The sequence below is a fragment of the Aegilops tauschii genome, chromosome 1, assembly GCF_002575655.3.
Source record: "Aegilops tauschii subsp. strangulata cultivar AL8/78 chromosome 1, Aet v6.0, whole genome shotgun sequence".
NCBI classification, from domain to species: Eukaryota; Viridiplantae; Streptophyta; class Magnoliopsida; order Poales; family Poaceae; genus Aegilops; species Aegilops tauschii.
This window is the reverse complement of record NC_053035.3, coordinates 428,647,520-428,665,601: the sequence shown is the minus strand read 5'-3', so window position 1 is coordinate 428,665,601 and position 18,082 is coordinate 428,647,520. Positions and strand designations below refer to the sequence as shown.

Sequence of the window (18,082 nt, the reverse complement as noted above, 5' to 3'; positions counted from 1 at the left end):
TGCATATAGAGTAGTTGCATGATCATGGCATCGTATGACTTGGTATAAAAAAATTATTTTCAAGTTAAACATGTTAATAGTCCAACTTGAATATAACGTTGATCAAGTCATGGTGCCACTGAATCAGGTTTTTCTCAGTGCGACCACATTTACCTTGTGGGGGGTCTTGATTCGGTCCTTTGTTGTGCCTCTCGTCGGTGCCTCCAACGAGGGAAGGTTATGGGCGTGCGGTACCCTGGCCCGGTAAGCAGACATAACCTTGTGTGCCCATTTGTTTTTATGGTACCTTGTCCCCGTTTGGGACCGTTTTGCCACGACGGTGGTCGTTGATGCCTTTGGTAGGCACGGGGCCACCCATGACTTAGCCCTGGGAGGGAGTTGGTCGGAGTGGCCGGGAGAGTGTCATGGCAAAGGGACGGTTTCGTCGGAATGCCGTTGGTCCACCCGAATGGGAGTGCGAGGCCATGGGTTCCGTGGTGTGGGTAAAGTGCGCTACCTCTGCAGAGTGTGTTCAATCTATCGATAGTCGCATCCTCGGTTATGGACACAACTCGGGAGTAGGTCACACCATGGATCAACCTTTATAATTAATCTTGCACACTAATAATTATTGTTGGATCATGAGCTGGTCATGAGTGATTGGTTTCAGTTGTGATCCGGGAATGATCCCCATTTGGTTACGAGGTAACCCGTCTGGTAAGCGAGTCCGAGGGACTCGGGGCACATGTTGGTTTCACTGCATTAGTAGTATTACTTGCATTGCATTAACCTGAATAATTGTCATGATATTGTTTGTCATCGTGCTTATGTTTGTTGTGAGCTTGCAAGTACATTCAATGTACTGACCTGGCGTGTCATGCCAGATTTCAGGCAAGTCGTTTCGGATCGGAGAGCTTCCCGCGCCTAGGCCGTGTCCACGTCGGTGTCCCTGTGCTATGGAGTTCCACTTCTCGTCCTTCCGCTGCCGCGTAGTTCGTGTGATCGAGGCCCCTTCATGTTCATTAAATAATGTACATATTGTTCAGCCGCACCGTGTGTGCCGCTTGACCTCTTATCTCGATGTAATATCAGACTTATGTATCCGCTAGCATCAATAAAGCTGTTGTTTCTGTACCATGTTGTTGTGTGTTGCCCGAAGACTTGATCTCTGGGCTGGCAATGCAAGGTAAACCGGTTGCTCTGAGCCGGGGTGCCACACCTAGCCCACCAGGGTTCAAATCCTGGTGCTCGCATTTATTCCTGAATTAATTTCAGGATTTTCGGTTGTACGCATTCAGTGGGAGGAGACGTTCCCTTCGACGACAAGGTGTCTACGGCGACTTTGTAAATTTCAAGATGATATGCCGGCTCAGTCTTTTGGAGGTGCTCATAGAGGTAGGGTGTGCGTGTGTGCGTTCATAGAGGTGAGTGTATGCGCGTGTATATGAGTGCTTGCGTTTGTACTGTGTTCAAAAAAGATACCTCAATATTTTCTAAGTATTTCAAAAATACTACCGTTTTTAGGATTACCATGGTTTTATTTACTTTGAGCTGTTTGACAACCGCACAAAACCGTGGTTTTCATACTACAGTTTTTTCAATACTATGGTATTTTCTCTGCGTAAAAAAAAAGCCCGAACATCTTTTTTTTTAACAGAGCATGTGAAAAGAACGAGCCCATCGTTATCTTCGGTAGCTCCCAAGCCGCCGCCGCCGCCCTGTTGTCCGTGGAGCTCGTCTTGATCGGGCACCTATGGACAAATCAACGATAGGCAGTACAGTGTGGCGTGTACATGGGAGAGTACCGTACTTGATGGGAAGGAGCAGGCTGCTAGACTTGTCTCTTTCAACGGCGGCAACTACCTCGACGGCGACGCGGACGAAGGCCAAGCCGTTCAGAGCAACTCCAACGGGCGGACTCAAACGGACGGCGAATTTGTCCGTTTGAGTCGGCCGCCCGCCTTGTTTTAGTTTTTGGTCGGCAGTGCGCCCAACGCGCCGATCCATATGTGCCGCCGTGGCAGGCTGGTCGCCCTATTTCAACAAATAACTCATTTTTGCATTGTTTCACACAACTTTTGCATTCAAACATATAGTCAAACATATATTTCAACAAAAAGAACTCGTCGGCGGAGTCCATTTTGTACCTTGGCATACTGTCGAATAGCTTGCGTGCGTCGACGAAGGAGACGGCTGGCGAAGGGAGTCGCGGCGCGCGGACCAGCTAGCTGCCGTGCCGGCGTCCGACGAGCGTGCCGGTGAGGATCTGGCCGGGGAGGCGAGGCGGCTTCTTGGTCGCGGTCGCGGCTGTGTCGGGGGGAGCGGGGGTGGGAAGCTGTCGGTTCGCCGGCGGCAAGACGGCGGTGGCGGGCGATGTGGGAGCTGGCGGCGTTGCTGGGCGGATGTTGCGGCGCCGGCAGCTGGCAGACTCACCGGAAAAAAATGGGCGGTGGCGACGAAGGAGGCGGGCGAGGGTTTGCTGTTGGATGGGGAGAGGCCAATGTGCCACCGACCAGCGGGCCGGGGGGGGACAAGGCAAGCGTGCGTGCGTCGTCTCGTGTCCGCGCCGACGCAAATCAGGCTAAAAAATGGGCCGGGAATGGGTCGCCCGCGAACGAAAAGCCGACACACGTCCGTTTGGGTCGGCATGTTGGGCCGACTTTTGTGTCCGCGCTGACCCAAACGGACGCTAGCGGATGAATGGGTCGCCCTGTTGGAGTTGCTCTCAGTTCATGAGCGCTTCGCTGCGTGGTGCGCTGCCGGCACTGCCGTCTTGCTGAGCGTTAGAGCAACTCCAACGGGGCGACTCGTTTCGTCCACGGGCGTCTGTTTGGGTCGACGCAGACAGAAAAGTCGTCCCAACGCGTCGACCCAAACGGACGCTCGTCCGCTTTTCATCCGCCTGCCGACCCATTCCCGGCCCATTTTTGAGCCGGATTTGAGTCGGCGTGGACACGAGACGGACATGCACGCGCTCGCCTTGTCCTCTCCCCTGGCCCGTTGGTCGGTGGCAGCCTCCACCATTTCACTCCATTCCCACCCAAAAAAAGCCCTCCCGCCCGCGCGCGCTCCCGCCACCCGCCATGGGCGACGACCTCGACGCCACCGCCGACCTCGCCTCCATCGCCTCGTCAGGCATGAAGACCGCCCCCTCCGACAAAGGCAAGCCTCGTGCCCCTTGCAAGACCGCCGCCGAGCCCAAACCGAAGAAGAGACCGACGCCCGAACAGGGGGCAAGGGAGTCGGCAAAGAGGAAGGAACGGATGCACACGGCGGACGCGAGGAACGAAGCCATCGCGGCGGCCGCCATCGCTGCCGCCGCGCAGTAGGAGGTCACCAACGCCCGCGTCGCGGCGACAACGAGGGAGGCGCTATACAGGCTAGGGTTAAACCCTAGCCAACACGGCCTCGTCAACGCCGTTGTGGCCGTGGCCAGCACCGGCTCATCCGCGTTCCCTCGGATGGTGCTGCCCGACTCGCCCCGCGCATCGGCGATGCAGCCGATACCTGGCTTCCATGTCTACCCGCAGGCCTCCCGTCTCTCCGGGGAGTGCTCGCCCGAGGTGAGCGTGGTGGCACCTTCCATGCCCGCGCCCGCGCCCATCGACCTCAACGCCACACCGGTGGCCGATGGCTCGTCATCCAGAGGCGCGAGGAAACGCGCGCGGCACATGCCAGCCGACGTGCTGCCGGGAGCACGCAACTTGTTCGACCGAATGCCGGCCTCCGGCGACGGCGACTACATGCAGAACATCATCTCCGAGGGTGGTGCGCCGGCCGCTGGCGGTGCCTCCGGGGCTGGCTATGATCCTGACGAGACACAAAGCCAGGACGACCGAGGACCGTTCACACTGTCCACCTTTGATCAAGATCGGGTGGCCTTCATGCATGATCAGGTCGGCCTGGACCTGGACGGCTTCCCCCTCGACCATGAGTTTCCGAAGGACTACGGGCAAGAGGAAGAGGATGAGTGCGACATCGAAGGGGAGCCTTTATTCGAGGACGAGCTCGCCAACCAAGCTGGCGGGGCGAAGCCGAAGCACAAGAGCAAGCGGACCAAGGTATACACGGCGGTCGAGGACAAGCTCCTTTGTGAGTGTTGGAGGGACATTGGGCAAGACCCCAAGACCGGCGCCGAACAAAAGGCATCAACCTTTTGGATTTGTGTCCACCGTGAGTTCCATGAGCGCAAGAAGTTTCCGCCGTACCAAATCCAAAGCACGCGCGGGTGGGTGTTCATTTCGAAGAGATGGAGGGTGATCCAACAAGAGTGCAACAAGTTTTGTGCCACTCTTGAGAGCGTCAAGGTCCGCCCCGTGAGCGTCATCGGCATGCAAGACATGGTATGCTAGCAAGCAACCCTCTTTTTTGTGTCATTCCGTTTATGCTTGCGTGTCCATTTCCATATCCATTTGCCAATATGCTTGCATGAAATACATTTATAGGCATTTCAAGCTTTGGAGGCATTCAAGGTCCAACACAATGGCAAGTGATTCAACCTCTCCCATTGTTGGTGGGTCATCAAAGACAAGGAAAAGTTCAAGGCGCAATATGCCGCCTCAAGTCGCGTGGGGGAAGCAAGCCGTGGAGGAGGTTGGGGATGGCGAGAAGGCACAGTCGTGGGGGAAGACTAACTCCAAGAAGAAGGACAAGCGGGATGCGGCGTCGAACGCCTTGATCGCAAGCGTGGAGGGCATGATGAGTAAGAAGGACTCAAGGGAGGAGGAGCGCCGGCGATACAAAGAAGAACGAATGAACGCCTTCATGGAGATCCAAAGGAGGAGGCTTGAGATGAATGCGGAGAAGCAAGCCAAGATGCTTGAGATGGAGGCGTAGAAGCAAGCCAAGATGCTAGAGATCGAGGCCACCAACGCCAAGACCAAGGCGAAAGAAGTGGCTCTCGCGAGCATGATAACCGGGGTGGAGATCATGAAGGTGGATCTCAACATCATGTTGCCAAGGAAGAGGCCGTGGTTCGAGAAGATGCAGGCCGACATGCTCAAGTTCGATGATGCGTGATCTATGGCGGCGAGCGCCATCCTTTTTGTATGCCGGCAGGTGTGTTGGCATATGCATGACCATGGGCCGTGATGGCGTGGTCAAACTCAAATCCCACCCTTTTCTGTGTGCTGGCATGTGTGCTAGCCACTGACGAGTGCGCCAGTATGAACTGTGTAGTGTTTTGTATGCCGGCGCTGGCATGGTGCCGACATGAGCTTCGGGCGACGACATGGCCGCTGGCATAATCAATAGCCGCGAGCCTTTTTAAAAAATTACGTGCGAACATGAAATGGGTCGGCGCGTTGGACGGACTGCCGACACAAATCTCAAACAGGGCGGTCACCGAGCGGGCCGCCGACTCAAATGAAAAAAAAACAAACAAAAACATCGTCCATTTAGATCGACCCGTTGGAGTTGCTCTTAGCTCCTGGTGCTCCAAGACCCGGTCAACGCGCAGCTCCACCGCGAGGTGCGACGGTGTGATCGGTGTTATGGTACTTTGACCTATTTGGTGTACTTTGGTAAGTGTGCACTAAGCTTGTGCATGGTGCGTTTAGCTTGGCCGTTCGGTTCAGTTAGTGCATGGGCTTGCTAGTTTGTGCACGCCGGTGCACTGTGCGCCGTTCACCAGTTTGTAGCTAGCAACGCACCGTTTGCAACTGGTTCAAAGGGCTACCTAGTTAACATTACGTCGATGCATGCAAGCTCTTGCCAAACAGGTTCACAATATTCTAAATACTTCAAAAATACTCTATTATGTTAAAACTGTGGTATTGGGTACCTACAGACTATATTACTGTAGTTTTTCAATACTTTAGTTTTAATAATCTTTGCTATCAAACATAGACTAAAGCGCCAATTAGGAGATCCCCAACTGGGTCCTCAGCCCCTATTTGGCGCATTAAACGTAAATAAAGGGTTGATTACAACTAGCGCACCCCCTTGCCTCAAGTCGTTCCTAATGGGCCGGCGCATCCCTAGTGTTCGTTTTCTAGAAACCCCACAGGTTTTGGGAAGCTTCCCAACCGGATTTTTCATGTGTTTCGGTTATCTTATTGTTGCCGTTTTTTTTCCTCTTTTCTTATTGACGTTTTCTTTGCTTTTTCCTTTTTTTAAATGCATGAACTTTTTTGGAATCCTTTTTTTACCAAATTCGTGAACTTTTTAAAAACTGCATCATTATTTTAATTCAATTCTTTTTCAAATTCATGAGTTTTTTCTAAATAAAAAAAAATCAAAATCGAGGAACATTTATCAAATTCATGAACTTTTTTCTGAATTCATGATTTTTTTTCAAAGTTGATGAACTTTCATTCAAAGACTGTGAACTTATTTGAAATCGATGATTTTGTTAAAATAAATTTATGACTTTTTTAAATTCGTGAAAGTTTTTTTTTTAAATTAGTGATATTTTTTGGAAGTCAGTGAACTTTCTTAAATTCCGAAATTCATAAAAAACTGAACTTTTTAAAATCAGTGCACTATTTTTTTATGGTTTTTTAATTTATGTTTTTTTAAGTAAACGATTGACTGGTCAACTGGTCAATTGTTGATCGGGTTGCGTCGAAGCATGATAATGGGCCGCAGCCCACGAGCATTCTGTGTGGGTGCTATCTAGCCAACTAGTGCATGAGGCGTCGCCAAATCCTATTTGGGAAGTTCTTAACAAACCATTACCCCTTGGGGGCTCATGCAAAGCTCACTTGTTTTGTCAAGTCGTTCGTCTAGCCGTCACCATGTGTGGCGTGCTGGGTACTCCCTCACATTTTGGTTTTTTTTGTATGTGTTTTCGGGGTTTAGATGGGTCCTCTTGATTTTTTTGGGCTTTTCGTTTTTGCCTGTTCTCTACTTTTTGAAGAAAAATATTGCGAAGCACAGTTGTGCTTCTTGAAAAAAGCAACCGTATGCTTTCATGAGAAGCACAGCATGTGCTTCTATCAGAAGTAAAGTTTGTGCTTCCGATGGAAGCACGGATTTGCTTCTTGGAGAAGCACAACATGTGCTTCCGTCATAAGCACAACATATGCTTCTCGAAAAGAGAAAAACAGGTGGCGGGAAGGACCTTTTCCGTCTACAGAGAGCCACCGCCACCTAGCGTCTCTGAGCAGAACACACGCCCTAAGAAAACTAAAAATATATCAAAAAAGGAACCCTTCCACCGGCAATGACCGGGATCCACCGCGCCTCCATGGTCCTAAGACCACAGGAGACGAGATAGACTGGTGAAGGCACTAGTGGGAGGTAGGAGAGGCCTTAGCATGATTGGTGCTGGGTACGAGCAGCCGCCGTGTGCGTGGTCCTGTCGACCTTTTTGAGGGGAACATTATGCACCAGTTAAAGGGCATTTCGCAATTGATGCACCCCCTCCCCTACCACCACCACCTTAGGCTCTTCCCAACTAAGTTTATTTATTTTTCATCATGTAACCTTTGAATGTTTGGTCGGTTTTTCATGAACGATTTTTTTTGGTTTTTCTCCTACCATGGGTTTTGGCAAGTTTTATCATTTTCCTCTTTTTTTCTTTTTTCCTTTTCTTTCTTCTTCCTCTGAGCTTTTTTTCAAATGCGTGGACTTTTTCCAATTTCATGAAATTTTCTCAAAATCATGAATTATTTTCCAAAAAAAATCTTTTTGTGTTTTTCCCTTTTTTCAGATGTGTAATACTCCCTCTGTCCCATAATATAAGAGCGTTTTTGACATTAATGTAGTGTCAAAAATGCTCTTATATTATGGGACGGAGGGAGCATATTTTAAATTTCATGAACTTTGTCAAACTTTTGAAATTTTCCCAAATTTTCTGATCTTTTTCCAATTATATGAAATTCTATTTATTTTTTTGAACTCTTTTTTCAAGTTACAAACTTTTTCAAAAAATGATTTTTTTTCAAATTCATGAACGTTTTTTTGAATCCATGAACTTTTTTCAAATGTGAGCATTTGAAATCTACAAACTTTTTTCCAACTATGTGAACTTTTTTCAAATCCACGAACCTTATTTTTCAAAATCCATGACTTTTTGCAAATTCAGTTTTTTCCACATCCAAGAACTTTTCCAAAATTTTGAACTTTTTCATACACATGAGCATTTTTTGGAATTTATGTACTGTTTTCAAATTAGAAAAAATAAATCAAATCCGTATTTTCCCCAAAATCCATGAACTTTTCAAAATTTTCATATATATAGACTTTAGTTGAAATTTATGAACTGTTCAAATTGACAATTTTTTTCAAAAGTAAATGGTGGACGGTGAACCATCCACCTGTTAGCCTGCTAGGCATAGTTGGGCAGGCCCATCACACGCGCGTGGGCACGATTTGGCCTAACTGGCGCTTAAGGCACTGGATAGGAGCTCTCACGAGCGTCCTATTCGGCCTTTGTGCAATATTCCAGGCTTCCGACTCCTCCGCTCCATCCAAATCCACACACGTCCATTTCTGTTTGAAAGCAAGGTCATGATGAGTCTCAAACTCGCGTGTGGTCCAAGCGGCAACTAAAATTATATACTTACATCAAGTGTGGCACGGGTCCTCACCATGCCATTCATGTTCCATACCTTTAAGAAACCATGTGCAATATGTGCATGTAGTCCTCTGGCTTTTCGTACACGCATTCATTTTTCTCATTATGCGCACTAAAGCTTCTCTCTCTTGAGTGGTTGATGAAGCGTGCATCTATTGCTATTGCTCTCGTCAATATATGGTGTGGACGAGGAAGGCTGGAGCATGAAGGGTGCGAGCGACAAACCATGTAAGCTAGGATGAGAAGCGGTACCAGTGTGGTTCATTGGAAACGAGATTAGGATGCAGCGGGAATTAAAGTTGAAGACGAACAGGACCACGGTGTGTGTATCATTAGACTCATAGGTCGAGACATATTTCCGGTTTATACCCGAACACACAGGTTCAATGTGTTAGGAATGTAGTAATTTCAAAAAAAATTCTACGCACACGCAAGATCATGATGATGTATGGCAACGAAAGGGGAAAGTGTTGTCCACGTACCCTCGTAGACCGAAAGCGGAAGTGTTAACATAACGCGGTTGATGTAGTCGTACATTTTCACGATCCGACCGATCAAGTACCGAACGCACGGCACCTCCGAGTTCAGCACACGTTCAGCCCGATGACGTCCCTCGAACTCCGATCCAGCCGAGTGTTGAGGGAGAGCTTCGTCAGCACGACGGCGTGGTGACGATGATGATGTTCTACCGACGCAGGGCTTCGTCTAAGCACTGCTACAGTATTATCGAGGTGGACTATGGTGGAGGGGGCATCGCACACGGCTAAAAAATTAAACGATCAATTGTTGTGTCTCCAAGGGGTGCCCCCTTCCCCGTATATAAAGGAGTGGAGGAGGGGGAGGGCCGGCCCTCTCTATGGCGCGCCCTAGGAGGAGTCCTACTCCCACCGGGAGTAGGATTCCCCCCCTTCCAAGTAGTAGGAGTAGGAGTCAAGGAAAGGGGAGAGAGAAGAGAAGGAAGGAGGGGGCGCATCCCCTCCCCCTAGTCCAATTCGAACTAGGCCTTGGGGGGGGGGGGGGGGCGCCCAGCCTCTCCTCTCTCTTTCCCATAAAGCCCAATAAGACCCATATACTCCCCGGCGAATTCCCGTAACTCTCCGGTACTCCGAAAAATACCCAAATCATTCGGAACCTTTCCGATGTCCGAATATAGTCGTCCAATATATGGATCTTTACGTCTCGACCATTTCGAGACTCCTCGCCATGTCTCCGATCTCATCCGGGACTCCGAACTAACTGCGGTACATCAAAACACATAAACTCATAATATAACCGTCATCGAACTTTAAGCGTGCGGACCCTACGGATTCGAGAACTATGTAGACATGACCGAGACACGTCTCCGGCCAATAACCAATAGCGGAACCTGGATGCTCATATTGGCTCCCACATATTCTACGAAGATCTTTATCGGTCAAACCGCATAACAACATACGTTGTTCCCTTTGTCATCGGTATGTTACTTGCCCGAGATTCGATCGTCGGTATCTCAATACCTAGTTCAATCTCGTTACCGGCAAGTCTCTTTACTCGTTCCGTAATACATCATCCCACAACTAACTCATTAGTTACAATGCTTGCAAGGCTTATAGTGATGTGCATTACTGAGTGGGCCCAGAGATACCTCTCCGACAATCGGAGTGACAAATCCTAATCTCGAAATACGCCAACCCAACAAGTACCTTCGGAGACACCTGTAGAGCACCTTTATAATCACCCAGTTACGTTGTGACGTTTGTTAGCACACAAAGTGTTTCTCCAGTAAACGGGAGTTGCATAATCTCATAGTCATAGGAACGTGTATAAGTCATGAAGAAAGCAATAGCAACATACTAAACGATCGAGTGCTAAGCTAATGGAATGGGTCAAGTCAATCACATCATTCTCCTAATGATGTGATCCCATTAATCAAATGACAACTCTTTGTCTATGGCTAGGAAACATAATCATCTTTGATCAACGAGCTAGTCAAGTAGAGGCATACTAGTGACACTCTGTTTGTCTATGTATTCACATATGTATCATGTTTCCGGTTAATACAATTCTAGCATGAATAATAAACATTTATCATGATATAAGGAAATAAATAATAACTTTATTATTGCCTATAGGGTATATTTCCTTCAGTCTCCCACTTGCACTAGAGTCAATAATCTAGATCACATCGCCATGTGATTTAACATCAATAGTTCACATCACCATGTGATTAACACCCACAGTTCACATCGTCATGTGACCAACACCCAAAGGGTTTACTAGAGTCAATAATCTAGTTCACATCGCTATGTGATTAACACCCAAAGAGTACTAAGGTGTGATCATGTTTTGCTTGTGAGAGAAGTTTAGTCAACGGGTCTGCCATATTCAGATCCGTATGTATTTTGCAAATTTCTATGTCTACAATGCTCTGTACGGAGCTACTCTAGCTAATAGCTCCCACTTTCAATATGTATCCAGATTGAGACTTAGAGTCATCTGGATCAGTGTCAAAAACTTGCATCGACGTAACCCTTTACGACGAACCTTTTGTCACCTCCATAATCGAGAAACATATCCTTATTCCACTAAGGATAATTTTGACCGCTGTCCAGTGATCTACTCCTAGATCACTATTGTACTCCCTTGCAAAACACAGTGTAGGGTATACAATAGATCTGGTACACAACATGACATACTTTATAGAACCTATGGCTGAGGCATAGGGAATGACTTTCATTCTCTTTCTATCTTCTGACGTGGTCGGGCTTTGAGTCTTACTCAATTTCACACCTTGTAACACAGGCAAGAACTCTTTCTTTGACAAGTCCACTCGGCTCCGCTGCTCCGAGTTGACACATTCGACGATGCTGTAGGAAATGAGTACTATTTGTCGATCAGTTTCTTTCATTTTTTTTGAAAAGGGGAATGACACCGGCCTCTGCATCATTAGTTTCTTTCTTGCAACGGTTTTCTTTTGACCGGTCTTTGTTAACTGGCTACCCATTTCCTTCTGAATACAATTGTAATATGTACTGGTGGCGGAGGAAACTTGTGTCCGACACAAAATTGTTGTGGCGGCTTCTTCCTTAATCTGCTACATAGATTACTTTGACCTCGGGAAATCATTAGAGCATTTTTATTTCTCCAGAGTTTCAGGCTGTATAAGCACATAGAAAGTTTAGTTTTGTTGATCGCTTGTCCAGCTCTCCAGGGAGTTTAACTGAAGGGGAGTACACGTGATTCAGTTTTCTCCGTGTAATGCCATAAATTGTCATTGATGTGCAGCCATCACCCACATTCTTAGCAAATTTGGGAACCATAAAATGAGGTATGCGACGTATTCAAAACACAGTACATAGAGTATATTAGGCAAAAGGATTGCAAGTTCTTGAGCCAGTTCTGAGCTCAAAGACAACAGCTTCAGATGATTACATGACAGCAAAACATAACACATGGGTCGAACAAACATTCAAACATGAGAATAGACAGACAACAAGATAGTGGTTAAAACTGGCTTGACAACACCCAAAGGCTCTACCTGATTGGCCATTTGTTTCAACGGCTCCATTTGTCTAGCTCGTAACACCGAGAGTAAAGGAACTACGGAAACTCAACACTTCGATGGGAGGATAGATGAACATGCTGTACTAATCTGCAACAACTGAGAGATGGAGTAGCTGAAGTAAGTGCGACATGCATCCTTGTCCTGCCATCTAGGTCCATATATATTCAGACTTTCAGAGAGTCCATGCACAACATTGGAATGCAAGCCAACTAGCTCTTCAAGGCTATTAGAACTTTTTAGAGCACCTAGCCGATCCCAAAAAAATGGAGGAGTAAACGTTAGTAGAGTAATTTTACTCTAAATTTTGTCCGTTTCTACCCGATCTCGTAAATTTAGCAGAGTAAAAAACAAATTTGGATAAGATAAACGCAAATTCGATTCAAACAAACATACTAACTGAAATTCGACCACCGATTCATACTATTTCAAAAAAAAAAGAGGCTAAGGGGGGAAGTTCCCTCCCTTAACTTTCGTTGTTAGGTAGGTGGGGAGATTCGAACCTAGGTGGCTTGAGTGGAAAAAGAACGCACTCGCCATTGCGCTAGTTGATAATATTTCATAATGTCATCAACCGAAACATAGTCTACTAACTTAACTGAAACTAGAACTTACGAAAATCTAGTTGCTATCTGTATCTTCAACGAGCAATTTCCACTCCGCTCTGGACATCCTACCGATCATGGGGTCCGGGCATGTGACGTCATCCTCGCCGCGGAAGATTCTTTTAAATCCAATCCTGAAGACGTTGTCGCCGCCGCCGTCGTTGTCACTTCCATTGCCGCCTCCGCTGCCTCTATTGCTGCCGTTGTATTTTTCGTCGCTAGCTGCTCGTACAGGCGGCGCTCCGCTTCCACTTGCTTTGGGTAGAGCCGGCGGAGCTCCACCGTGTAAGCCTCATCGGAGGCCTCTGCCACCAGCCTTCCCCTCGCCTCCCGGTCCTCCGTCCTCTCCGGCGGAGAGACCACCCACGGATCGAAGGCATCTAGCCGTGGCATCTCACCGAACTCAAAGTTCCTGTGGCTGTCAGCATCGTGCAGCTGGACGCCTGGACCAACAAAATGCCGTATTCTTTGGCGTCCTGCTCATGGAGTGGAAGGATCTGAGCCAAAGCTTTTTGTGGGGCCGGCCCGTCATCTCGGCCACTCACATCCCCCATGCCTGCTGCCGCACGCTGATGTACGGCATGTGTGGCGGCAGCGGCGCGGGGAGCTCGGGGAAACCGGAGAGCCGACCGCGGGAGGCAGATGGGGCGGCGCTCGAGGAAGCATTAATTGCGGCAGTCGTGGGAGGTACATGGGCCGGCGATGTGCTCATGGCGGCACGGATCTGCGCTGCGGATGGGCGGCGGGGAGCGCCAACCATTGGATCCGGCCATGGCGGCGCGGGTGCGGGTGCGGGAACGCTGCAGGGATCGCCGGCGAGGTGGGCGGCATGGGATTGGGTGGAGGCAGAGAGGCATGCTATGTTTTACTCCGCGACCGAGCGGAGGAGTAATTTCAGGTGCTCAGGGAAGCGTGGAGTAAAATATTTACTCCAGTATGGGATTTAGGCTTTCCGCTAGTTCCCGGTTAAAATTGGACTCCACTATAGGATTTAGGCTTTCCGCTAATTCCCGGTTAAAAGCATTTTTCATTCTTATTCCTCTAACCGATTTTAAGGGATGAGCTAGAGATGCTCTTACAGCTACATCTTTGAATGTTGGATGGTTGGTGAAACACTCAAGCTTGTACATCTTGAGAGGTTGAACCATGCACCTACATTCGTCTATAAAATACGACTGGTGGATGGGGTGGGGGGGGGGGGGGGGGGTGGGGGCAAAGGCAATGGCGGGTGAGAGTGACAAGCCAAGGGGGTATCGGAGCAGCTTAAGGATAATCTGTTCGAAATAGGTGGCATCGGGAACTAGAGTTGGAGAAGCCAAAAAGAGGCATGTGTGCATCCAAACGATCATCGGCCAAGACGTTAATTCTGCAGTGTCTTCGTACAGCAAGAGGATGTATGCTATTATCATTAACTTAGGAGAACCATCCAGAACCACGACATGAGTCATCAGCAGGGATGTATACTTCAGCCCAACAGTGGCATGCACTAACAAATGGACAAGTCTTCTAGGCTCTGCTGCTGTGGAACCGAATTGTCTGTAGGAGGAGAAGAGGGTTCCATGGATTGAATTAATTTTGACTCGTGTTGATAATTTTTATCGGATTCAAGTATGCTGCTCCCATGTATTAAAAAATGAGAGGTATAGTACACAAGTTCTAGTTTGTGTAATGCCCCATTCATCCATGATATCTACTTATTCCCAAAAAAAAAAAAAAACACCATGATATCTACTGATGCATGCAGTTTGATGCCTTTCTCTTCAGCTGTATCTTTCAATTCAATGATGTATCCGGTTGTTTGAAGGAAATGGTGATTTCTGATGTTTGCCAGCATTTTTCCAGTCTTGATGTTATCTTTGATTTAGTTCTAGTCTTTGTTAACAGGATACCCATTTCTTTCATGTAACAGTAGGATGCAGCATGCTGATCGTTTTGTTATTGCAGTCTTGCAGATATACACTCAACCTATTACCCAGATTATTTGACCTGAAATATGATGTATTTTGCGTTTTGCAACCATACGTTGGCCCTAGGAAATCAAAATGGTATTGTATTTCTTTAAAGTTTCTGACGGTATAAACACGAAAATTAAGTTTTCTTGTTCACTTTGTCGTGTGAATGGCCATCCTTCATCGGGGGCTCCCCCGTCGCATCTTGGAGGCACTGCCTTCTTGTACGTTACTAAGGACTAGCTTGTCCTTGGAGCAACTGCTTTGAGCAACATTGCCGAGGACAAGATTGTCTTTCGAGCAGCTGGTCAAAGCATCATTTGCCGAGGACCAACCTGTCAGCGGAGCACTGCAATGAAGAACATAGGTTGAACACACTACCATATTTCTAGCATATTACACATGGCCAATGTGCACGTCAATGGTGATGTGAAGGATGATAGCAATGTGCATGTCCAAGGTAGAAGGGGTCGGATAACCAATAATCGCTAATGATCACCCTAATACATAGACATCACAACAGTGAAGATCATTGCTCAATACAGTACCACATATAACCCTAAATCACACTGTTCTAACCCTAAATCACATTGATCATCCCTCAAATCACATAGATGTTCCCCCAAATTGAACTTTATGTTACCCCAAATCTAACCCTAAACCGACATGCAAACCGTGACCCCAAATCGGGCCATATCATGCCATAAATCAAACCTTAAATGCCCTAAATCGCAACCTTAATCAAACCCAAATCTGGCAAGGAAGGGCTTACGGCCATTGACGAAATGGTGAGGAAGCGCCCACAGATGGTCATCATTATCAGCGGACGCCATCCAGATGTTCCTGCCTTCGATACTCGTCGTTTAGATCTTCCCGACGCCTTTGCTTGCCACACTGCCAGGGAGAGAGAGAGAGAGAGAGAGAGAGAGAGAGATGAGTGAGCGGTGAATGGATGGCGCTGCTTCGTGACAAAGCGTGCCATCTCCCACTCAGCCCTGCGCGTGCAACCGCTTGCCCTCGCTATAGTTGCTCGCTCCTGGCTTTCTAGAAACCGCCGATTCGTTCCACCGGAGCAAGGTTGCTTTGAGGAGGGGGCCGAGGTGCACGTGTAGATAACAAAATGGGCTAGATTTTGCCCCGAGAACCTACATGGAATGCGAGCAACCAAACAGGTTTTCAAGCTTGTACATTTTGAGGTGTTGAACTATGCACCTAGACTTGTCTATAAAATACTATCATTCGTGTGGGAGGCAAAGGCATGGAGGGTGAGAATGACAAACCATACCGGCCAAATAATGCGTTTGAAATAGGAGGCATAGGGAACTAGAGTTTATAAAGCCAAATGGAGAGTTGTGTGCGTGCATCCAGATGACCATCAACGAAGATGTCAATGTCATGGTTTCTCGGCACAACAAGAGAATGTGTGTTTTTATCCTTCAATAACTCGGTAGGACTATCCAGTAGCGCTTCGTAGCAATGTGGTCCCCGTTTAGTGTTGTTTTCCCTTTGACCAGTTTGTTTGAAGATTTCCTAGTCATATTGTATCGATTTTGCCGTTTAGGCATTATCTATAAAGCTGGATGAAAACCTGTACGAGAGGTTGTCCAACACCGCTACACGAGTAAGCAGTCCCGACCAGCAGAGGTCCCTGTAGTGGCAATAGAAAATGGGCATGCCCACTCGTCTCCGCTGCTCCGAGTTGACGCATCCGATCGACGAGGCTGTAGGAACAAAGAGATACATATCTTTCAGTTTCTTGATGTATCTGGCTGTTTGGATTGAAATGGTTATTCTTGAGTTCTTGCAACTGTTATATTTGATGCAACTATACTATGTTTGGTGGTGGACGAAACTTGTGTCCGAGACAAAGCCGTTTAGTCATTGTGTCGTATTGGTGCAGAACTGAAAGATAATGGCATTGTTGATTATTTTATTCTAATGGTGAAAACATTCTATTGTTTGTTGTGGTATCTTTATGTTTGTTTGTTCAAACAGTATTCTCTCTTTTTAGAGGCTAGCGGCTGGTCCGAATCGTCGTTCCTTGGGGTGGTAGCGACTCAGCTAGTTGGCATTGTGGCTTTTGCTCGGTGTGAACAACAAGCAACCTCCCTCTAGGCGCTCTTTCTTTTATTTTATTTTTTGCTGCTGCTAACTACCGTGGGGAATAATGATTTTTTTTAGCAGTGTGAGGAATAATGGGTTTTTTAGGGGGAAAATGCTAAGCTTATTAATCAAAAGCCACATGGAGTGGAATTACATTCAGATCATGTAGGTTAGCCAGCCAAACGTGGTGACCCGGACCGAGAGTAAGAGAGTGCTTAGCTAAACTATGGGCTTCGCCGTTAACAGCTCGGCCTTCAAAAATAAAATTACAATTTAGAACCATAGCTCAAAGCTTATCTTAGTGATGGTATAACCATAGCGACTTTGATCACCACTCCGAATATTGTTTTGCAGCCCAAGGGACTGTAAGATCATTGATGGGGAATAATGGGTGAGTGGTTGCAGATTGGCTTGACACACCATCCACAGGCCTACCTAAGTGGTCCATTTTGCTTCAAGGGCTCTATTTGTCTAGCTCCAATATCACTAGGTGTAAATTAACTCAAACTTGCCTAAAAAAATGAACTCAGACAGACTCTTCAATGCGAACATGTCGTACTAACCTACAACAATTGAGATGGGACATCTGCAGTAAGTGCCGCAAGAAGCATCCTTCTCCTGCCATACATGTTCCATATATTCAAAGAATCCATGTACAACATTTGCATGCAGGCCAACTAGCTCCAAAGCTATTGACTACTTTTGACAACATTTGCATGTGACATCTTGCATTACGGGTGGTTGGCAAAACACTCGATCTTGTACATCTTGAGAGATTGAACCGTGCCCTACACTCGTCTATAAAATACCATTGGTGGGGTTAGGTATGAACTACAAAAATAAAGAGTCCGAGCGACAAACCAAGTGGGCATCAGAGCAGCTTAAGTATAATCTGTTCGAAATAGAAGGCATCGGGAATTAGAGTTGGAGAAGCCAAAAGGAGGCGTGTGTGCATCCAGACCGTCATCAGCCAAGATGTTAATTCGGCAGTGTCTTTGGTATAGGAACACGATGCATGCTATTATATATCCTTCTGTTCAACACGGCGGCATGGGTCATCAGCTGGGTTATATCCTTCAGCTCTGCAGTGGCATGCAGTAGCAAATGGACAAGTCGACTGAGGCTCTGCTTGCTGCTGTGGTAGGAGCAGGGGAGGATTCCATGTATTGAATTAACTTTGATAAAATTCAATTATGTTATGCTGCTACCATGTATCCACAAAGGAGAGGTGTACATATTTGCAGTAACAGTAGGATGCAGTATCCTGATCATTTTCTTTAGGGTATTTGACCTCGAATATGATGTACTGTTCATTTCATCCAGGGCATAATAGAGGTTTATAACCATACGTTGCCCCAGGAAATGAAAAGGATTGTATTTCTGT

General features: G+C 47.2%; 1 protein-coding gene across 1 annotated transcript; it reads left to right on the top strand.

The window, feature by feature from the left end:
- Window positions 1-3,440: 3,440 nt before the first annotated feature.
- On the top strand, window positions 3,441-4,472 carry LOC120972768 (uncharacterized). The gene is made up of 2 exons (XM_040398284.1): window positions 3,441-4,322; window positions 4,425-4,472. The coding sequence occupies exons 1-2, from the start codon at window positions 3,441-3,443 to the stop codon at window positions 4,470-4,472; spliced, it is 930 nt and encodes a 309-aa protein (XP_040254218.1).
- Window positions 4,473-18,082: the final 13,610 nt, after the last annotated feature.

What these genes read in the sequence shown, in the direction of transcription:
- LOC120972768 (XM_040398284.1), top strand. Translation starts at nt 3,441, where the DNA reads ATGGTGCTGCCCGACTCGCCCCGCGCATCGGCGATGCAGCCGATACCT. An exon ending in TCATCGGCATGCAAGACATG is followed by an intron (nt 4,323 to 4,424) that starts GTATGCTAGCAA and finishes ATACATTTATAG; the next exon opens with GCATTTCAAGCTTTGGAGGC.